The sequence below is a fragment of the Gadus macrocephalus genome, chromosome 5 (genome assembly GCF_031168955.1).
Source record: "Gadus macrocephalus chromosome 5, ASM3116895v1".
Lineage (NCBI taxonomy): Eukaryota > Metazoa > Chordata > Actinopteri > Gadiformes > Gadidae > Gadus > Gadus macrocephalus.
This window is the reverse complement of record NC_082386.1, coordinates 20518382-20541499: the sequence shown is the minus strand read 5'-3', so window position 1 is coordinate 20541499 and position 23118 is coordinate 20518382. Positions and strand designations below refer to the sequence as shown.

The 23118-nt window shown below is 52.1% G+C and overlaps 2 protein-coding genes across 3 annotated transcripts in view; one reads left to right on the top strand and one right to left on the bottom strand.

Annotated features, from left to right (window-relative positions):
- The window catches only part of heatr5a (HEAT repeat containing 5a), a 29105-nt gene extending 7609 nt beyond the window's left edge, over window positions 1-21496 (bottom strand). Inside the window, exons 1-31 of one of the 2 annotated variants that reach the window (XM_060051301.1) lie at window positions 21345-21496; window positions 20651-20856; window positions 20284-20495; window positions 19823-19931; window positions 18298-18447; window positions 16672-16843; window positions 16162-16322; window positions 15129-15378; window positions 14859-14981; window positions 14028-14278; window positions 13423-13534; window positions 13109-13261; window positions 12762-12861; window positions 12479-12588; window positions 11869-12038; window positions 11585-11748; window positions 10917-11022; window positions 10495-10685; window positions 9215-9374; window positions 8874-9069; window positions 8084-8253; window positions 7429-7455; window positions 7011-7155; window positions 6058-6240; window positions 4976-5191; window positions 4258-4436; window positions 4086-4154; window positions 3708-3887; window positions 3412-3622; window positions 2227-2331; window positions 432-566 (exon numbers count right to left, since the gene is read on the bottom strand). In XM_060051301.1, coding sequence (XP_059907284.1) covers window positions 432-566; window positions 2227-2331; window positions 3412-3622; window positions 3708-3887; window positions 4086-4154; window positions 4258-4436; window positions 4976-5191; window positions 6058-6240; window positions 7011-7155; window positions 7429-7455; window positions 8084-8253; window positions 8874-9069; window positions 9215-9374; window positions 10495-10685; window positions 10917-11022; window positions 11585-11748; window positions 11869-12038; window positions 12479-12588; window positions 12762-12861; window positions 13109-13261; window positions 13423-13534; window positions 14028-14278; window positions 14859-14981; window positions 15129-15378; window positions 16162-16322; window positions 16672-16843; window positions 18298-18447; window positions 19823-19931; window positions 20284-20495; window positions 20651-20776 — 4636 coding nt within the window. In that variant the 5' untranslated portion in view covers window positions 20777-20856; window positions 21345-21496. The remainder of the gene's footprint in view (window positions 1-431; window positions 567-2226; window positions 2332-3411; window positions 3623-3707; window positions 3888-4085; window positions 4155-4257; window positions 4437-4975; window positions 5192-6057; window positions 6241-7010; window positions 7156-7428; window positions 7456-8083; window positions 8254-8873; window positions 9070-9214; window positions 9375-10494; window positions 10686-10916; window positions 11023-11584; window positions 11749-11868; window positions 12039-12478; window positions 12589-12761; window positions 12862-13108; window positions 13262-13422; window positions 13535-14027; window positions 14279-14858; window positions 14982-15128; window positions 15379-16161; window positions 16323-16671; window positions 16844-18297; window positions 18448-19822; window positions 19932-20283; window positions 20496-20650; window positions 20857-21344) is intronic. The other variant, XM_060051302.1, reaches the window with a different exon arrangement.
- A 44-nt stretch (window positions 21497-21540) lies between these two features.
- hikeshi (heat shock protein nuclear import factor hikeshi) lies at window positions 21541-22584 on the top strand. The gene has a single exon (XM_060051693.1). The coding sequence runs from the start codon at window positions 21750-21752 to the stop codon at window positions 22350-22352; it is 603 nt and encodes a 200-aa protein (XP_059907676.1). The 5' UTR covers window positions 21541-21749; the 3' UTR covers window positions 22353-22584.
- The last annotated feature ends 534 nt before the right edge of the window (window positions 22585-23118 follow it).

Sequence of the window (23118 nt, the reverse complement as noted above, 5' to 3'; positions counted from 1 at the left end):
ATCACGGGATATTGCCCGTTATCCCGAGATAGCGAACCAATCAAATTGCGCCATCTTAGGAGATACACGTGTAGCATATACTAAATATATACATAACACTATGGTGTATATAGAAGTGTATAACACTATGGTGTATATAGAAGTGTATAACACTATGGTGTATATAGTAGTGTATAACACTATGGTGTATATAGAAGTGTATAACACTATGGTGTATATAGAAGTGTATAACACTATGGTGTATATAGAAGTGTATAACACTATGGTGTATATAGTAGTGTATAACACTATGGTGTATATAGTAGTGTATAACACTATGGTGTATATAGTAGTGTATAACACTATGGTGTATATAGTAGTGTATAACACTATGCTGGATATAGTAGTATATAACACTAAGCTGTATATTGTAGTGTATACTGTATCCTCACCCAGGATGAGGTTCAGTCTGTCCGTGCCGATGTCTTCCTGGCTCTTGGCTCCGCCCCCAGAGTCCCTCTGACCCATGGAGGTGGGCGTGGCCGGGCGAGACAGGTGGGCTGGCTCCTCCTCTGACATCACAAAACCTGGAACACCAATATTAGTACACACTTTAACCTATACTACCTTTAACCTTTTAGCAGTATAAAGGAGTATATAGGGTTTGTACAGGAGTAGGAGGAGTATAGAGGAGTATATAGAGGAGTATGTACAGGAGTATATAGGGTTTGTACAGGAGTAGGAGGAGTATATAGAGGAGTATGTACAGTAGTAGGAGTATAGAGGAGTATCTACAGGAGTACGAGGAGTATAAGATAAAGATAAGATAAGATATACTTTATTCATCTCAGCAGAGAAATTTAGAAGGGGTATATAGGGGTAGTATATAGCGGAGTAGAGAGGAGTAGGAGTACAGAGGAGTATAGAGGAGATAGAGGAGTAGGCAGAGTAGCGAGGAGTATATAGAGGAGTATATAGAGGAGTATACAGGAGTATATAGAGGAGTATACAGGAGTTAGAGGAGTATGTAGTGGAGTATATGAAGAGTATGTGGGGAGTATGTGGGGAGTATATGAGGAGTATGTAGTGGAGTATATGAGGAGTATGTGGGGAGTACATGAGGAGTACGTGGGGAGTACGTGGGGAGTACGTGGGGAGTATGTGGGGAGTATGAGGAGTACGTGGGGAGTACATGAGGAGTATGTGGGGAGTACATGAGGAGTACGTGGGGAGTATGAGGAGTATGTGGGGAGTATGAGGAGTACGTGGGGAGTACATGAGGAGTATGTGGGGAGTACATGAGGAGTACGTGGGGAGTATGAGGAGTATGGGGGGAGTACATGAGGAGTACGTGGGGAGTACATGAGGAGTATGTGGGGAGTACATGAGGAGTATGTGGGGAGTACATGAGGAGTACGTGGGGAGTACATGAGGAGTACGTGGGGAGTACATGAGGAGTATGTGGGGAGTACATGAGGAGTACGTGGGGAGTATGAGGAGTATGTGGGGAGTACATGAGGAGTACGTGGGGAGTACATGAGGAGTATGTGGGGAGTACATGAGGAGTATGTGGGGAGTACATGAGGAGTATGTGGGGAGTACATGAGGAGTATGTGGGGAGTACATGAGGAGTACGTGGGGAGTACATGAGGAGTATGTGGGGAGTACATGAGGAGTACGTGGGGAGTACATGAGGAGTATGTGGGGAGTACAAGAGGAGTACGTGGGGAGTACATGAGGAGTATGTGGGGAGTACATGAGGAGTATGTGGGGAGTACATGAGGAGTACGTGGGGAGTACATGAGGAGTATGTGGGGAGTATGAGGAGTACGTGGGGAGTACATGAGGAGTACGTGGGGAGTACATGAGGAGTATGTGGGGAGTACATGAGGAGTATGTGGGGAGTACATGAGGAGTATGTGGGGAGTACATGAGGAGTATGTGGGGAGTATGAGGAGTACATGAGGAGTATGTGGGGAGTACATGAGGAGTATGTGGGGAGTACATGAGGAGTATGTGGGGAGTACATGAGGAGTATGTGGGGAGTATGAGGAGTACGTGGGGAGTATGAGGAGTACGTGGGGAGTATGAGGAGTACGTGGGGAGTACATGAGGAGTACGTGGGGAGTACATGAGGAGTATGTGGGGAGTACATGAGGAGTATGTGGGGAGTATGAGGAGTACGTGGGGAGTATGAGGAGTACGTGGGGAGTATGAGGAGTACGTGGGGGTGGGGCAGCAGCTGACCGGTGCTCTGCAGCCAGAGGGCCGAGGCGTGGAGGATGGGGGCCCAGCAGGAGGTGTAGTGACTCCTGGCCTGCTGCTTCGTCTCCGCCGTGAAGAACACTCCTCCTGCAACCGCAACACTAACCCTGTCACAACGTTAACCCTGTCACAACACTAACCCTGTCACAACACTAACCCTGTCACAACACTAACCCTGTCACAACACTAACCCTGTCACAACGTTAACCCTGTCACAACACTAACCCTGTCACAACACTAACCCTGTCACAACACTAACCCTGTCACAACGTTAACCCTGTCACAACACTAACCCTGTCACAACACTAACCCTGTCACAACGTTAACCCTGTCACAACACTAACCCTGTCACAACACTAACCCTGTCACAACACTAACCCTGTCACAACGTTAACCCTGTCACAACACTAACCCTGTCACAACACTAACCCTGTCACAACGTTAACCCTGTCACAACGTTAACCCTGTCACAACACTAACCCTGTCACAACGTTAACCCTGTCACAACACTAACCCTGTCACAACACTAACCCTGTCACAACACTAACCCTGTCACAACGTTAACCCTGTCACAACACTAACCCTGTCACAACGTTAACCCTGTCACAACACTAACCCTGTCACAACACTAACCCTGTCACAACACTAACCCTGTCACAACGTTAACCCTGTCACAACACTAACCCTGTCACAACACTAACCCTGTCACAACACTAACCCTGTCACAACGTTAACCCTGTCACAACACTAACCCTGTCACAACGTTAACCCTGTCACAACACTAACCCTGTCACAACACTAACCCTGTCACAACACTAACCCTGTCACAACGTTAACCCTGTCACAACGTTAACCCTGTCACAACGTTAACCCTGTCACAACACTAACCCTGTCACAACATCCACCCTGTCACAACGTTAACCCTGTCACAACAGCCACCCCGTCACAACCTTCACCCTGTCACACCATCCACCCTGTCACAACCTTCACCCTGTCACAACTTCCACCCTGTCAGAAGGCACCTCACCCTGTCACAACACTAACCCTGTCACACCATCCACCCCGTCACAATCTTCACCCTGTCACACCATCCACCCCGTCACAACCTTCACCCCGTCACAACCTTCACCCTGTCACACGCCCCCCCACCCCCCCCCCCCCCCCTACCGGCAGCGGGGAGCTGAGCTGCGTCCTCCTGGGGGAGGCTCAGAGCGGAGTGGTCCTGCAGCGCTGCCAGCCACAGCCGGCTCAGCGTCGGGAGATCTGATTGGACCAGCTCCAGTAGGTCCGCCCCCACGGACACAGACCCCGAGTCCTCATTGGTCGGGTCCTCCGGCCCGGGGGCGTCGCCCTGCCTCTGCACCGCCACGATGTACACCTGGGGGGGACGCACACAGCTCTGGTCAGGAGGCCGCGGTTACCGTCGGCAACCAGGGTCACGTGACGCCGGGATCCGAGCTGACCTCCGCCCAGGCCTGGAGCACCGCCAGCGTCTCCATGGTGACGGCGGCCTCGTTGTAGAGCGGGCTGGGCCGGTCCCGCCCCCCCTGGAGCTTGGCCAATGAGGAGACGAGGAGCTGGTGGACGCGGCGCAGGTCCCGCAGGTCGCTGACGACCCCGCTGGACAGCCAGGCGCTGCACACCTACAGACGGGGTCAGAGGTCACCGGGTCAGCGGTCACCGGGTCAGAGGTCAGAGGTCACCGGGTCAGAGGTCAGAGGTCACCGGGTCAGAGGCCACCGGGTCAGCGGTCACCGGGTCAGAGGTCACCGGGTCAGCGGTCACAGGGTTAGAGGTCAAAGGCTGACACAGAATGTGACGATGATGAGGATGATGAAGACCTGGCAGGCCTTGGCCGTGACATCAGGGGGGGCGTCGGCTGAGAAGGCTGGTCTGAGGGCCGCCCCGACCTACACACACACACACACACACACACACACACTTCAGTGTACTTGTGAGGACCTTCACGGGCTCTGCATGCGTGCGAGTGTCTGGTCTGTGTGGGTATTCTACGTTGGCCTGGTACTGCTCCAGCAGGCTGTGTCCGGGGAACTCGGGCTCCGGGGAGGAGGAGAAGGCCCTGATGATGAGCAGCAGGGCCTGGAGCCCGGACAGACGCACCGTGTCGCTGGAGTCGGTGGCCGCCATGAAGGACATCCGCACCAGCTCTCCCAGGTGGAGCACCAGGAAGTCTGCAACACAGGGCCAGCTAGGGTCGCTCTGGATACATACACCTATCTATATACATCTATAGAGATCTATATAGATCTATAGAGATAGATACACCTATCTCTATAGATCTATAGAGATAGATACACCTATCGATATACATCTATATAGATCTAGAGATCTATAGAGATCTATATAGATCTATATAGATGGATACACCTATCTATATAGATGTATATACATCTATGTAGATCTCCAAAGCCACTTACAACACGTAGAAGTACAGAGTGTGTGTGAGTGAGTGAGTGAGTGAGTGAGTGAGAGAGAAAGAGTGAGTGAGTGAGTGAGTGAGTGAGTGAGTGAGTGAGTGAGTGAGTGAGTGAGTGAGTGAGTGAGTGAGTGAGTAAGAGTGAGTGAGAGAGTGATCGAGGGAGTGAGTGAGTGAGAGAGACAGAGTGAGTGAGTGAGTGAGTGAGTGAGTGAGTGAGTGAGTGAGTGAGTGAGTGAGTGAGTGAGTGAGTGAGTGAGTGAGTGAGTGAGTGAGTGAGTCTGTCTGTCTCACCCTCGGTCTGGACCTGCCGTAGCTCCTGAGCCAGGGTGATGTTGAAGTGGGCGGGGCCGGCGTTCTGGCTCAGCTCCAGCAGCCGGCCCACGCAGCGCGTGGCGAAGCCCCGCGTCCGCCAGCCCAGGGCGCTGAAGGGCCCCGCCCCCTGCGGGACCGCCCGGAACACCGCCCAGTCGTCACCCCCCTCCTCCTCCGGCTCCACTGTGCCCGAGTCTGGGGGGGGGGGGAGGAACACGCTAAGAACACGCTACAGGAACAGGCTAGTGACACATGGAGAGGAACATGCCAGTGACACGCTAGAGGAACACGCTAAGAACACGCTAGAGGAACAGGCTAGTGACACATGGAGACGAACACGCTAAGAACACGCTAGAGGAACAGGCTGGTGAAACATGCAGAAGAACATGCTAAGAACATGGTAGAGGAACAGGCTAGTGAAACATGTACAGGAACACGCTAAGAACACGCTAGAGGCACACGGTAGTGACACATGGAGAGGAACACACCAGTGACACGCTAGAGGAACACGCTAAGAACATGCTAGAGGAACAGGCTAGTGATACATGGAGAGGAACACGCTAAGTACACGCTAGAGGAACATATCTAAAGGGACATGCTAGTGACACACCAGTGACATGTAGTGACACATGTAGAAGAACACGCTAGTCACACATGTAGAGGAACACGCTAGTGACACGCTAGAGGAACCTGCTAGTGACACATGAGAGGAAAACGTTAGTGACATATGTAGAGGAACACGCTAGTGACACATGTAGAGGAACACGCTAGTGACACACGGAGAGGAACACGCTAGTGACACACGGAGAGGAACACGCTAGTGACACATGGAGAGGAACACGCTAGTGACACATGGAGAGGAACACGCTAGTGACACATGGAGAGGAACACGCTAGTGACTCATGGAGAGGAACACGCTAGTGACACATGGAGAGGAACACGCTAGTGACCCATGAGGTGACACACGTGTAGAGGACATGCTGGATGTAACATGTTAGGTGTACACATGTCAGTGTAACATGTTGGTGGTAAGGTGCAAGAGGGTAACCACGGCGACGGACCGGAGGAGGCAGACAGGACGTCCTTGCAGAGCTTGATCCAGTGCAGCAGCCGCCCCCGCTGGACCCCCGAGACCAGGAGGTGGACCAGGGTCTCCTGGACGTCCCTCCGGATCACCTCCTCCTGCTCCTGGTCCAGCAGCAGGAACAGAGCCCCCTCCAGGCCCACCTCCTTCAGGGTCAGCTCTGGGGACAGCATGGATACACAGGATAGATATACACAGCATAGATATACACAGCATAGATATACACAGCATAGATATACACAGCATAGATATACACAGCATAGATACACACAGCATAGATACACACATGATAGATATACACAGGATAGATATACACAGCATAGATATACACAGCATAGATATACACAGCATAGATATACACAGCATAGATACAAACATGATAGATATACACAGGATAGAAGTATACAGTGTAGATACACATTATAGATATACACAGGATAGATATACACAGGATAGATATATACACTATAGATGTGTACAGAATAGATATACACAGGATAGATATATGCAGCATAGATATACACAGCATAGATATACACAGCATAGAAATACACAGTAGATGTGTACACTATAGATGTATACAGTATAGATATACAAAGGATAGATGTATACAGTGTAGATACACAGTATAGATATACACAGCATAGATATACACAGTATAGATGTATACACTATAGATATACACAGTATAGATGTATACACTATAGATATACACAGTATAGATTTGTACAGTATAGATATTTACAGGATAGATGTACGCAGTATAGATGGACACAGTATAGATATAGATTGCTTAAATATGCTCAGTATAGATGTATAAAGTATAGATATATACAGTATAAATCCAGACAGTATGGATGGACACAGTATAGGTATATACAGTATAGATCTATAGATCCAACCAGTACCGTGTGTAGGGTGTGTGTGTACCTAGCTGGGAGTGGTCCCTACGGTGCAGCTCCTTCACCAGGCCCACCGCGTGCTGGGCCACCTGCAGAGCCCCACGCTGGACAAGCTGTCTGACACACGACAGCACAGAGCCACGCACACACACGTAGGAGCAGCACACACCCACCTGCACACGCACACACACACACACACACGATTTAAATATACACTACTTCAGAATTGGCAGGTATGTTCAATATTGAAAGGCGCAGTACATGAAGGATAGATATCCACACACACACACACACACACACACACACACACACACACACACACACACACACACACACACACACACACACACACACACACACACACACACACACACACACACACACACACACACACACACACACCGTTATATCTATATCTATAGATCTATATTTGAGGGCAGACCTACCAGCACGGAGCTGTCCAACAACATCTCCTGCAAACGCAAACAAAAACATGGGAAGTATTAGTACTCACTGAGATGTGTGATAGAAGTACTCTGGTACCCACACTGAGGACAGGTGGATTGTAGTATCAGTAGTATTAGTAGTAGTACTAGTAGTACTCTGGTACTCACATAGAGGACAGGTGGATTTTAGTATTAGTAGTATCAGTAGTAGTAGATTGTAGTATTAGTAATAAATCAAAAAGGTTAATTTAGTCTAACTTGATCGATTATTTTGTGTGATCATTTCAACAGACTAGTATTCATTCTGGGTGAATTGGTCCTCTATAACATCAGCTGACCCTATGCACGTCACAGCAACAGCTGACGCTCCTGAAGAAGACTGCAGGAAGTAGTCGAAACATGTCAAGGTACAAACTAATGAATACTATTCTGTTTACATGAACCCGAAAAAATAATGTGTGTCACACTGAGGACAGGTGGATTGTAGTATTAGTTGCATTAGTAGTAGTACTAGTAGTACTCTGGTACTCACATAGAGGACAGGTGGATTGTAGTATTAGTAGTAGTACTGTAGTACTCACACAGAGGGCGGGTACCAGGTGCTCCAGGTGGATTGTAGTATTAGTAGTATTAGTAGTAGTACCGTAGTACTCACACAGAGCAGCGGTACCAGGCGCTCCAGGTGGATGTGGGCGGGGCAGAACAGGTAGAGGTTCTGGAGGCAGGAGACCAGCTGGGACTGGACCAGGGGGTCCGGGCTGGTCTGAAGCATCCAGCAGGCCAACACACAGCTGGCCCGCAGCACGGACACCGCAGGCCGCGCACCTACACACACACACACACACACACACACACACACACACACACACACACACACACACACACGTTAATGAAAACATATGTATATGAACTAATATATTTCAGAAGAAGAATGTGTGTGGCAGTGTGAGTGAGTGAGTGAGTGAGTGAGTGAGTGAGTGAGTGAGTGAGTGAGTGAGTGTACGAGTGAGTGAGTGAGTGAGTGATTGAGTGAGTGAGTGAGTGAGTGAGTGAGTGAGTGTACGAGTGAGTGAGTGAGTGAGTGAGTGAGTGAGTGAGTGAGTGAGTGAATGAATGAGTGAACGAGCGAATGAATGAGTGAACGAGCGAGTGAGTGAGTGTACGAGCGAGTGAGTGAGTGAGTGAGTGAGTGAGTGAGTGAGCGAGTGAGCGAGTGAGCGAGCGAGCGAGCGAGCGAGCGAGTGAGCGAGCGAGCGAGCGAGCGAGCGAGCGAGTGAGTGAGCGAGTGAGCGAGCGAGCGAGCGAGTGAGTGAGTGAGTGAGTGAGTGAACGAGCGAGCGAGCGAGCGAGTGAGTGAGTGAGTGAGTGAGTGAGCGAGCGAGCGAGTGAGTGAGTGAGTGAGTGAGTGAGTGAGTGAGTGAGTGAGTGAGTGAGTGAGTGCTGACTCTGTAGCTCGGGTCCCAGGGCGCTACTGAGCGCGTGCAGAAGGCGTCCCAGGGCGTGGGGCAGCCCGGGGGGGGAGGGGGGCGAGGAGAGCAGCAGCTGCACCAGGAGGCCGACCGACGGCTCACACACCGACAGACACACGCCCCCCCCGCTGGGCACGTCTAGGAGGACACACACACCGTACACACACCACGTCTACACACACACACACACACACACACACACACACACACACCAGATGTAATTGATGGAATAGATGTGTGTGTGTGTGTGTGTGTGTGTGTGTGTGTGTGTGTGTGTGTGTGTGTGTGTGTGTGTGTGTGTGTGTGTGTGTGTGTACCTGGAGCTCAGGTGAGCTGGTGTCCTGGGCCAGGGTGTTGAGGACCCCCAGACAGGAAGTGAGGTGTTGGGGCGATTGGACTCCGCCCACGTAGCGGTACAGCGCCCCCAAGGCCAGGGCGTGGCCGCTCCGCGCCACCGCATCCCTCCCTGACCGCAGCCTGCAGCACACCAGTACAATAAACCAGTACACCCAGTACAGCACACCAGTACAATACAACCAGTACAATACAACCAGTACACCCAGTACAATAAAACCAGTACACCCAGTACAATACAACCAGTACAACCAGTACAATAAAACCAGTACACCCAGTACAATAAAACCAGTACACCCAGTACAATACAACCAGTACAATACAACCAGTACACCCAGTACAATAAAACCAGTACACCCAGTACAATAAAACCAGTACACCCAGTACAATAAAACCAGTACACCCAGTACAATACAACCAGTACAACCAGTACAATACAACCAGTACACCCAGTACAATACAACCAGCACACCAGTACAATACAACCAGTACAATACAACCAGTACACCCAGTACAATAAAACCAGTACACCCAGTACAATACAACCAGTACACCCAGTACAATACAACCAGCACACCCAGTACAATAAAACCAGTACACCCAGTACAATACAACCAGCACACCCAGTACAATACAACCAGTACAATAAAACCAGTACAACCAGTACAGCACACCCAGTACACCCAGTAGAGCACAACCATAGAGACAGTGTGTGTAGTGTGTAGTGGTCAGTGTGTAACTCTCCAGACAGACTAAAGACATTGTGTGTGTGTGTGTGTGTGTGTGTGTGTGTGTGTGTGTGTGTGTGTGTGTGTGTGTGTGTGTGTGTAGTGGTCAGTGTGTACCTCTCCAGACAGACTACAGACAGTGTGTGTGTAGTGTGTAGTGGTCAGTGTGTACCTCTCTAGACAGTGTGTGTGTGTGTGTGTGTGTGTGTGTGTGTGTGTGTGTGTGTGTGTGTGTGTGTGTGTGTGTGTGTACCTCTCCAGACAGACTACAGACAGTGTGTGTTTAGTGTGTAGTGGTCAGTGTGTACCTCTCCAGTGTGTGTGTAGTGTGTAGTGGTCAGTGTGTACCTCTCCAGACAGACTACAGACAGTGTGTGTGTGTAGTGTGTAGTGGTCAGTGTGTACCTCTCCAGACAGACTACAGACAGTGTGTGTGTAGTGTGTAGTGGTCAGTGTGTACCTCTCCAGACAGACTACAGACAGTGTGTGTGTAGTGTGTAGTGGTCAGTGTGTACCTCTCCAGACAGACTACAGACAGTGTGTGTGTGAACCCAGGGTCGTTGACGGCCTGCACCAGTCTGGCCAGGCCCTCGGAGGCCGCACAGCGCAGCAGGGGACTCGAGTTCTCCAGAGCCCCGACCAAGAGGGCCAGCGCTGGGGCCCGCAGCTCCTCCGGCCCCAGGCTGAGGCCGCTGCTGCCCAGGTGCTGCGGAGAGGGACGAAGGCAGCGTCCCGTATCACACAGCGTCGCCTCAGGGGACCACGAGAGGCTAAGGGTGTTTGATGATTAAATAAGTCGGGTTTAAGGTCCCGTACAACGGTCCACGATGCGCAAACACACGTCGTCTTAGAACGGGGTCAGCGCCCAAAACAGGCAGGGATCAACGGACTAGAGTACAGCCGGGTGCGTTCCATAGACACACACGTGGTGCAGTACCTTCAGCAGGCTGCAGAGGGCGGCACACACGTGGGTCTGGACCGTCTGCTGCTTCTGTCCCTTCAGCTGGCTCAGCGAGCGGGAGAACTGCTCCAGGACCTGCAGCCTGGGGAGGAGGGACAGAACACGGGTTGGTTAACCTGGCAGGTTATCTGGCTAGCAAGCCGGTTAGTAACTTAGTTACCATTGTGCGCAGTGATGACCTAGTTAGTGAGTTACCCGTGTGCGGTGATGAACTAGTTAGTGAGTTACCTGTGATGACCTAGTTAGTGAGTTACCCGTGATGACCTAGCTAGTGAGTTACCTGTGACCGCTGATGACCTAGTGAGTGAGCTACCACTTATGACCTAGTTACTGGGTTACCTGTGGGCGGTGATGACCTAGCTAGTTAGTTACCTATGAGGGGTGATGACCTAGTTAGTGAGTTACCGGTGATGACCTAGTTAGAGAGCTACCTGTGAGCCATGCTGACCTAATAGTTAGTGAGTTACAGGTGATGACCTAGTTAGTGAGTTACCTGTGATGACCTAGTTAGTGGGTAACCTGTGATGACCTAGTTAGTGGGTTACCTGTGCGCGGTGATGACCTAGTTAGTGGGTTACCTGTGCGCGGTGATGAACTAGTTAGTGGGTTACCTATGAGCGGTGATGACCTAGTTAGTGGGTTACCTGTGCGCGGTGATGACCTGGGGGAACAGCTCTCCAAACAGCTGGACGGCGGCAGCTGTCAGCGCCACGGCCGGAGGGAGGGGGGCCGGGGAGTCCTCCCCCCCGTCGCAGAGAGAGAAGGGGTCGTTGTCAAGGTTACCGCCTCCCACACCGCTGCTATGGAGCTGAGGGGGGAGGGGCGAGAGGAAGCTCATCAGACCACACCAAACCAACCTCAACTAAAGACCGGAACTCAACCCTGCAGACCGACGGAGGGACCAGAGACAGGATGTGATGTCACCCACCCTCTCCTCGATGGAGCCGCGGCCCAGGGGGCCGAAGGCGGGGCCCAACAGCATCAGGTCGTCGTGGTGACAGAGGGCGGGGAGTAGGGTGAGGTCGGAGCACGGCTGGGTGGCGTTCTCCGGGCCGGACAGGTCGCTGAGCAGCTCCTTCATCACCACGCCGTAGCTCTCTGAGGAAGAGGAGCCACGGGTTCCGTTATGACGTCACAACATGTCCTGTTATGACATCAGAACATGTTGTTATGACATCACAACACGTTCTGTATGATATCACAACATGTCCTGTTATGACATCAGAACATATCCTGTTATGACATCAGAACATGTTGTTATGACATCAGAACATGCCCTGTTATGACATCAGAACATGTCCTGTTATGACATCACAACATGTCCTGTTATGACATCAGAACATGTCCTGTTATGACATCAGAACATGTCCTGTTATGACATCACAACTTGTCCTGTTATGACATCACCGTAGGTCTGAGGAGCTCCATGATGACCTCCAGGGAGAACGCTGACCTCACATGCCGGGTTAGCGCTCACACTCTAGCCGACAGAAGTGTGTTCTGAAGCTAGGTTGTGTCGTCCGTGTCGTCACGGTTACCTTGGTAGGTGTGAGGGGGCAGCAGGGCCAAGACCTGGTACAGCCTCAGTCTGTACAGGACCGCCCAGGGGCGGAGGGGGGGCCCGTAGGAACGGGTCAGAGAGGAGCACCTGGGACACACACACACACACACACACGCAGACACACAGGTACACACAACATAAACGCACAAATAAGCACACACAGATATATAAACACGCACGCCCGCACAGACACACAAACACAACATATTTAACACACACACACACACACAACATGTACACACACAGACACACACACTGACTTTGCGAGCAGCGCCACGGCGCAGGCCAGCGGTGTGAGCAGGCGGGAGATGATGTCATCGGTCAGCAGCTCCCTGCAGTGCAGCAGCAGGCTCCTCAACACTGCAGGACGCACACACACACACACACACACACACACACACACACACACACACACACACACACACACACACACACACACACACACACACACACACACACAGGTGAGCTACAGGTGAGCTACAGGTGAGCTGCAGTAGAGTTACAGGTGAGCTACAGGTGAGCTACAGGTGAGCTACAGGTGAGCTACAGGTGAGCTACAGGTGAGCTTCAGGTGAGCTACAGGTGAGCTTCAGGTGAAGATACTGACCGCAGAGCGCCCCGGCCCGGCCCTCTAGGGTCACCTGCCAGGTGAAGCAGTCCCCACGGTGCAGCTCCATGTCCTGCTCCCTGACGGAGGGGGGGAACACACACCTGACCAGCAGCAGCACGCGGCCCAGGTGGTGCTCCAGCACCGCCGCACCTGGAGGTGATCCACAGGACTGTCAACACGCGCAGGGTAGACAGAGCACAGTGGGGCCCTTCTGTACCCAGGGTGGTGTACCCTCTCATACCCAGGGTGGTGTACCCTCTAAACCCAGGGTGGTGTACCCTCTAAACCCAGGGTGGTGTACCCCCACCTACCTAGGGTGCAGAGTGAAGACAGCAGCAGCCAGCCAGCCTGAGTCCTCTGCAGGGACAGGCGACTGTTCTGATTGGCCGAGCGCAGGAGGTCTTCGGCCACGCCCAGGACCAGCTGCACCACACGATGTACACAAGCAAGACAGGATACAAATAGATGAGGAGGTGAGATACAGGTGAGCTACAGGTGAGTCACCGGTGACTCATCGGTAAGCTACAGGTGAGCCACAGGTGAGCTACAGGTGAGCCACAGGTGAGCCACAGGTGAGCCACAGGTGGGCTACAAGTGATTCAGCGGTGAGCTAAAGGTAAGCTAGTGCTGAGCTTTAGGTGAGCTAGTGGTGAGTCACAGGTGAGCTACATGTGAACTAGAGGTTAATCACTGGTGAGTCACACAGGTGAGCTACAGGTGAGTCACAGGTGAGCTAACAGTGAGCTAACGGTGAGCTAACGGTGAGCTACAGACGAGCTACAGGTTAGTTAAAGGTGAGCCACAGGTGAGCTACAGGTGAGTCACAGGTGAGCTAGAGGTGAGCTAACAGTGAGCTAACGGTGAGCTACAGGTGAGTCACAGGTGAGCTCCAGGTGTAACGGCAGGTATGCAGTACCTTGGCCTTGCTGTGGGGAAGGCCCAGGGCGCAGTGCTGGGCTCCGGCCAGCAGGGCGGCGACAGCGGCACTGTACCCAGACACGGCCTCCGGGGACGACTTCAGGGCTGCCAGGCGCTCGGCGCACCTGTCCAGCAGCACGCAGCGCTGGGAGGGCATCGCCATGGCAACGCTGCGGAGGCACCAGGCGGCGGCCAGCCGCGCCGACGCCGCCGGGTGGAGTAGGACGGAGACCACGGTGTCTAGGAGGGCTACGCGCACACACACACACACACACACACACACACACACACACACACACACACACACACACACACACACACACACACACACACACACACACACACACACACACACACACACACACACACACACACAAATGCAGGAAACCCCAGTTTGCTTGCAGTATTCCAGATGTGTATACCAGGTGCGTGTGTGTACCAGGTGTGTGTACGAGGTGTGTCTACCAGGTGTGTGTGTGTGTGTGTGTGTACCGTGTGTGTACCAGGTGTGAGTACTAGGTGTTTGTACCAGGTGTGTTACCTGTACCAGGTGTGTCTACCAGGTGTGTGTACCAGGTGAGTGTACCAGGTGTAATACCTGTACCAGGTGAGTGTACCAGGTGCATTACCTGTAGCATGTGAGTGTACCAGGAGCTGTTACCTGTACCAGGTGCGTTACCTGTACCAGGTGTGTGTAACAGGTGTGCATACCAGGTGTGTGTACCAGGTGTGTTTTCTGTACCAGGTGCGTGCACCAGTTGTGTTACCTGTACCAGGTGCGTGCACCAGGTGTGCTACCTGTACCAGGTGTGTGTACCAGGTGCGTTACCTGTGCAGGGGTCTGTGATGAGGGGGGCGGCGGTGGAAGCGAGGCTGCGGAGGACCCGGGCCAGCTCCAGAAGATAGCACTCCATCATGATGTGACCCTGAACCCCTTCTGGAGAACCGCTGTCTGCACGCACACACACACACACACACACACACACACACACATACACGTAATGAGGAACTGAGTCTGTGTGTGTATGTGAATGTGTATGTGTATGTGTATGTGTATGTGTGTGCGTGCGTGCGTGCGTGCGGGCGTGCGTGGTCTCACCCAGTGCCGCTGTGTGCGTGTGCACGGCCAGGCAGACGTGCCTGGCGGCGTTGGCCAGGGCCTTCTCCCCCAGCAGCGGGCCCAGGACGGAGCGCAGGATGTAGGAGAGGCAGGCCCGGGTGCAGGCCGAGGAGGCGGGGCTGTGGGCGGCCCGCGGCTGGTGGGCGAGCGGCGCCAGGAGGCCCAGCAGCCCGGGGAGGCTGCCCTCCAGCCAGGAGCTCCCCATGGTGGACACCATCACCACGCAGGCCTGCAGGGGAGGGGCAGAGGGGGCAGGGGGGGCGGGGCGGGGTGGGGGGGGTTACGGTTTGTTCCTGAATCCTCGGACGCCAGCCTTCCGAGTTTCACGTTTGACGTCACTTCCGGTCTCGGAGCGTTCATAGCGTTAGCTACATTAGCCTCTTTAGCAAACCAGCCCGAAAAACAAACAACACAACTTTACATTGTATTGCACGCACAGCAAGACCGTGCAATGCATAAATTGGTGACCGGAATAAAGTAGCAATGTAATCAAGTTTGTAAGAGCATTTACAATCGACATTAAAATGACCTACGTGGTACAAATACAAAAAAATGATTTCTCTTCACGGGCGCAGCCATTTTGTCACTGCTCTCGGTCTACTCTCAGATTTGACAAGACAAAAAAGGGGGCGTGCCTTCGAGAAATGGCGCAAGAAAGCTGGGAGATCGACTTTCGTTCCAGGATTCAGGAACAAACCATTACTATGCCGAGGCAATGACGACGACGATAGGTGTCGTTGCTCTGCCAACGCAACAGTGTGGAAGATGGTAACCGAATGGTTGCTATGCCAACGCAACAGCGTGGAAGACGGTAACCGAATGGTTGCTATGCCAACGCACCAGTGTGGATGACGATAACTGAGTGGTTGCTATGCCAACTCACCAGTGTGGATGACGGTAACCGAGTGGTTGCTATGCCAACGCACCAGTGTGGATGACCGTAACCGAGTGGTTGCTATGCCAACGCACCAGCGTGGATGACGGTAACCGAGTGGTTGCCATGCCGACTCACCTGGGCCACGCCCATGCGGACGTCCTTGCCCACGGAGCTGGTTCCCTTCAGCATGTCTCCGCTGGCCCGCAGGAAGCTGGCCCCGCCCCTCAGGAACCCGGCCGTCAGCACATCCATCACCTCCTCCAGGGTCCGGCCCCGCCCCCCCGGCTGCACCGCCGCTGCAGGGGTGAGGTGTGGTGCGTTGTCATGGTTACTGGGATGGACACACACTGGGGTGGATTGCTATGTTCGGCTCTTATGGTATGGATCTTACTATGGTTTCTAGGGTAGTAACTACAGTATGGATGTTGCTATGGTTACTGATGTAGTTACCAGTAAAGATGTTGCCATGTTTCTAGTGTAGTTACTATGGTATGGATGTTGCTATGGTTACTGATGTAGTTGCCGGTAAAGATTGTTGCCATGTTTCTAGTGTAGTTACTATGGTATGGATGTTGCTATGGTTACTGATGTAGTTACTGGTATGGATATTGGAAGGGTTAGGACCCAGGACCCTGTCCTGCGTACCGATTGGCTGCCGTGGCTGGAGGGCGGCGGCCAGCAGGGTGCCCAGCAGTCTGGCTACGCCCACTCGCACCTGATAGGTGGAGCCCTGGAAGGCCCTGCAGCAGAGGGCGGCCATGTTGTGCAGCTCAGAGGACCAGAGGAAGACGGCCTCGCGCTGCAGCTCCAACAGACACTGGCACACAAGACACACACTCAGCTACACACACACACACCTGTTCACAATATATACAACCTACAACTACACACACACTTATGTATAACATACAACTACACACGCCTTTACACAATACATACCTACTAGGGCTGTAACGATACACAAATTCACGATTCGGTTTGTATCACGATTTTTGACCCACGGTTCGATACATCCCACGATTCTTTTAAATTTAAAAAGCATTTTATTTAAACAACACTTAAATACCAATTATCTTAATGTAACATTTAATAACAAATAATTTGGAACACTGAACAGATTTGAACCGAAAGAATACTATTAAAGTATAGCTAAATTAATAAAGAAATAACCAAAGATTGCAGTTGGAGGATGCTTTTTGCTGGTAGGCATAATAGGGCCCCTTTAACTGTTTGGTTGGTTTATTCAAATATCCTTATTAGCGCTTCTTATTAGGCTATGTAGCTTAAATAATGACATAATCAGGCCGTATAGAATGCAACATGTTTAATAGCCTAACTTTCAATAGATGAGGAAAAACATGAACGTCGCAATAACGAGGCATAGTGTTACGAGTAGCATATGTGTGTGCGGGAGAATGGCAGTGTGCGTATGCGAGTGACGTCAGCGAGTGAGTGGACGAGCGAGGAGAGCGAGCGGTAGCGCGTGCGTCTGGTGAAGAAGCGAACGAGTCCGGTAGAATAAAAGTACCCATCCTGTCAATAATCGGTGGCCGCTTCATTACGACCTATAAGCAGACATACTGCCAGTCAAATCACACAAAACAATAGAGACAGGATCACACAGGCTATTTTTTTCGCGCTTGGCCCACTCTGGATAAATGTCGTTCATATCGCATATGAGGACTTCGACGGCTGTGGAGAAATGCAATCCTCCGTAGCCACGGAGAGCTGTGATCACAGAGAGGGCATCTCGTCACATATTACGGCATCGATAGGAGGGGGCGCTGTCAGCAGACTATTATTTAGACAAATTATTAGCAAATTTCAATCGGACAATTTGACCGAAGAGTTAGAAAGGGCATATCGCGCTTCTGCCTTCTCACACCGCGAGACAGGTTCGTGGCTTTGAGTATCGCGATTTTCGGTTTGATACGCGTATCGTTACAGCCCTAATACCTACACACACACACACCTACATACACACCTATACACAATATACAACCTACAACTACACACACCCATACCTACAACGACACAAACCTACACACACCAATAACCACAGACAAATATACACAATATATATACCTACGGACACCTGCGATAACACACGTATACACATCCTAAAATGACACACACACACACACACACACACACACACACACACACACACACACACACACACACACACACACACACACACACACACACACACACACACACACACACACACACACACACACACACAGGGGTCTCAGGGGGGGCTGTGGTTACCATGGCAGCGGCCCAGCGGACCGCCATGGAGCGGTCGGTCAGGGAGGCCCGGGCCACCTTGTAGATCTCCCGGTGGCACAGGGCGGGGCCGGAACCCAACCCCCGCAGGGCCCGCTCCACCGCCAGCAGGATCTCATACCGGCCCTGGGACTGGAACCCAACACACGTTAGAGAGAGAACCGGCCCTGATGGGACTGGAACCCAACACACGTTATAGAGAGAACCGGCCCTTGTGGGACTGGAACCCAACACACGTTAGAGAGAGAACCGGCCCTGATGGGACTGGAACCCAACACACGTTAGAGAGAGAACCGGCCCTGATGGGACTGGAACCCAACACACGTTAGAGAGAGAACCGGCCCTGATGGGACTGGAACCCAACACACGTTAGAGAGAGAACCGGCCCTGATGGGACTGGAACCCAACACACGTTATAGAGAGAACCGGCCCTGGGAATGGAACCCAACACACGTTAGAGAGAGAACCGGCCCTGTGACTGGAACCCAACACACGTTAGAGAGAACCAGCCCTGATGGGACTGGAACCCAACACACGTTAGAGAGAACCAGCCCTGATGGGACTGGAACCCAACACACGTTAGAGAGAACCAGAGCTGATGGGACTGGAACCCAACACACGTTAGAGAGAGAACCAGCCCTGGGACTGGAACCCAACACACGTTAGAGAGAGAACCAGCCCTGGGACTGGAACCCAACACACGTTAGAGAGAACCAGCCCTGGGACTGGAACCCAACACACGTTAGAGAGAACCAGCCCTGGGACTGGAACCCAACACACGTTAGAGAGAGAACCGGCCCTGGGACTGGAACCCAACACACGTTAGAAAGAACCAGCCCTGGGACTGGAACCCAACACACGTTAGAGAGAGAACCAGCCCTGGGACTGGAACCCAACACATGTTAGAGAGACCTTGAGCTGATGGGACTGGAACCCAACACACGTTATAGAGAGAACCGGCCCTGGGACTGGAACCCAACACACGTTATAGAGAACGAGCCCTGGGACTAGAACCCAACACAGGTTATAGAGAACCAGCCCTGATGGGACTGGAACCCAACACACGTACCAGAGAGAACCAGCCCTGATGGGACTGGAACCCAACCCAGGTTATGGGACTAGAACCCAGCAGAGTATGAGAACCGGGACTAGAACCCAGCAGGGTATGAGATCCGGGACTAGAACCCAGCAGGGTATGTGAACCGGGACTAGAACCCAGCAGGGTATGAGAACCGGGACTAGAACCCAGCAGGGTATGAGAACCGGGACTAGAACCCAGCAGGGTATGAGAACCGGGACTAGAACCCAGCAGGGTATGAGAACCGGGACTAGAACCCAGCAGGGTATGAGAACCGGGACTAGAACCCAGCAGGGTATGAGAACCGGGACTAGAACCCAGCAGGGTATGAGAACCGGGACTAGAACCCAGCAGGGTATGTGAACCGGGACTAGAACCCAGCAGGGTATGAGAACCGGGACTAGAACCCAGCAGGGTATGGGGTCGTACCTCAGCATTCCTGAAGGCCTTCAGCAGGTTGACCAGCGAGTCTTTGAAGGAGTGGAGCAACGTCCGACCCAGCTGCTCATACAGAGAGCCCAGACAGGCTATCGCCGCACTGACACACACACACACACACACACACACACACACACACACACACACACACACACACACACACACACAGACACACACGTTTTCAATTTTAGAAGTAGTGCCATTTCTGAGCGTCCGTGTGGGTCTGTCTCAAATTATTTTTGTTTGTCTCAAAGTATGTCGTCTGTGTACGAGTCTGTCCGTCTATGTTACAGTCTGTCCGTCTGTTTTCATGTCTGTCTGCCTTTCCCTCTGTCAATATTAAAGTCTGCCTATCTGTGTTAAAGTCTGTCTGCTGCCTGTCTGTCTGTCTGTCTGTGTCTGTGTTAAAGTCTGTCTGTCTTTCTGTGTTAAAGTCTGTCTGCCTGTCTCACAGTCTGGTGGGGAGGCTGGAGGGGGCGTCGTCCTTGCTGCGGATGATGGCGTTGCACATGTCCACCGATTGGCCGGCTGAAAGGGGGTCTCCCAGGCGGTACAGCAGGGCCAGGCAGTGGGCCAATAGGCAGCGGGTGGGCGGGCCAGGGGAGCCGGTCAGAACCGCCTGGAGCTGGTTCACCAGACGCACCTGGTTCGCCTTCACCTCCACCTGGAGAGAGACAGACAGGTTAGAGAGAGAGAGACAGGTTATGTAGAGAGACCGGTTATAGAGGGAGACCGGTTATATAGAGAGACCGGTCATAGAGACAAACTGGTCATAGAGACAGACAGGTCATAGAGAGAGACAGGTTATGAGAGTCTCACCCGGGTGGTAGCAGGCAGGAGGTGCTTCAGGTTGGTCAGCCACTGGAAGACGACCTCTGACCTCTGGGTTACCCCCAGGAGGGCGCACGCCTCCTCATCCAGCAAGAGGCTGTGGTCCTGCTCCATCCTCTCTCCTCCTCCTCCTCCCTGCTCCTCTCTCCTCTTATGGGGAAAATCTTCTGCTGTAGGTCATTACTCTGAACCTCCTTGGGCGAGGAGAGGAGAGGAGAGGAGAGGGGAGGGAGGTTTATAACAATGACCTGAAGACTGACTACCAGCTAATGAATCATTCAATATCTAGAAATAGATCCGCCCCACTCTCTTTCTCTCTCTCACACACACACACACACACACACACACACACACACACACACACACACACACACACACACACACACACACACACACACACACACACACACACACACACACACACAACCACACACACACACACACACACACACACACACACACACACACACACACACACACACACACACACACACACACACACACACCTCTATTCTGTACGCTGATAAAATATATAAACCCATTTAGTCGTCATATCTTTCACTAAATTAAAACTGGTTAAAGGTTCAGTGAGTTTAGAACTTGTTTTTCAGAGCTAAGCTATGAGATCACACAGCAGACCAATAAAGCAGATAGAATCAGACCAATTGGGTCGATAAATCACCTCAGCCCTGGACTCCACCGCGGCGCTCTGAGCAGGTATTTCACGGTTTATTTAGTACTAACGTGACAATTAAACCTCTGTCTGTAACTCCTCTAAACTACTGCTAGCTGTTAGCAGATCACAAGGATAGCCAGTCGACTACCGAACCGTCGAACACGCCCAACAGGCGGGACCTGTCCAGGCTGCAGAGCCGATAGTCGAGCTGTGGATGAGGGGGCAGGACAGAAGTTTCTCTCCAACACGCCAAGAATATCAACCGAACCTTGAAGTTATTATTGATTACTGTGGACGCAACCACGGCGGGCCGGGTTTATTCTCTACGGGATTAGACCCGTTAAGAAGTGAGTCTAGTGTGTGGTTCCCGCTAGCCTGGTGCTAGCCTGGCGCTAGCTGTGGTTCTGCGGTATGTTGGGCTGCCTGGTGGCGGGCCGGCTCGTCCAGACCGACCCGCTCAGGGTCGCTGGGGATAAGTTCGTGTTCAACCTAGCGGACTACGAGAGTGTGAACCATGTGGTGGTGTTCCTGTTGGGTACGGAGCCCTTCCCGGCCGGAATGGGGGGCGCCGTGTACTTCTCGTTCCCTGACCCGGCGGCTGGGGGACAGGTGTGGCAGCTGCTCGGCTTCATCACCAACGAGAAGCCGAGCGCCATCTTCAAGATCTCCGGCCTGAAGGCGGGAGAGGCAGGAGGCGCGCACCCCTTCGGGACGATGGGGGCCGCCTCCCCGGCCATCTCCATGGCCCAGGTCGGGGTGTCCGTGGAGTTGCTGGACCAGCTAGCCCAGCAGACCCCGGTGTCTGCCGCCACCGTGTCCACCGTGGACCCTTTCATGCAGTTCACGCAGAAGATGCTGGACAGTTTGTACAACTTTGCGTGTTCGTTCTCCGTCACCCAGGCCCAGATGACCCCCAGCCCCAGCGAGACCTTCATCCCGTCCAGCTGCATCCTCCGCTGGTACGAGAACTTCCAGCGACGGCTGGCCCAGAACCCCACCTTCTGGAAGAGCTGAACGACCCCCAGCGCCCGGAGCAGGACGGGGTCGCCGACCCGCTCCTGGGGGATCCTTGTTGCCAAAGCAGAGCCGCTGCATGATGATGCCCCAACCAGACCCAAACATATTTATTTAAAGGGTTTTAACTTTGCTATCTAGTTGCTAAGCTCTTCACTCTCCGCAGCACATATTCGGCTCGGATTTAAATAAAAGTATATTAACAAGGTTCTAGTCCTTGAATGCTTCTGAGGCGAAGTGTGGAATAGTGATTTATTCATCTGCTGTACATGTGACCCTTCCGTGCTCCATATATATAGATAGATATGTGTGTGTGTGTGTGTGTATGTGTATATATATATATATATATATATATATATATATATATATATATATATATATTTCAATCATGAGGCAGCCCTACTTTACAGACAGGCCTACCTGCGATGTTTACATCAGTTCAAACAAAGTGTCAGACTTCCTACTTGTCATTAACGTATATTTTGCCATGGTTCAATATAACTACGAAATCGTATCATCAGGATGGTGAATTATTTGAATTAAATAAAGTAAACATCATACCATAACCACCCATCACCACAACTGAACCCAGCGTTCTGTCTCCATCCCACAACGCCGTCTTCCCTGTGACGATTTTTTGCTTGTTTTTGGAATTATAGGACATTTACGAGCAAATCAAATATTTCAGGCTATAGTCGGCACCGTGCCTGAATAGGCTCCTTGACCAGATCGTTGGAACGAGCTCCATGACCTGATCAGACGTCCT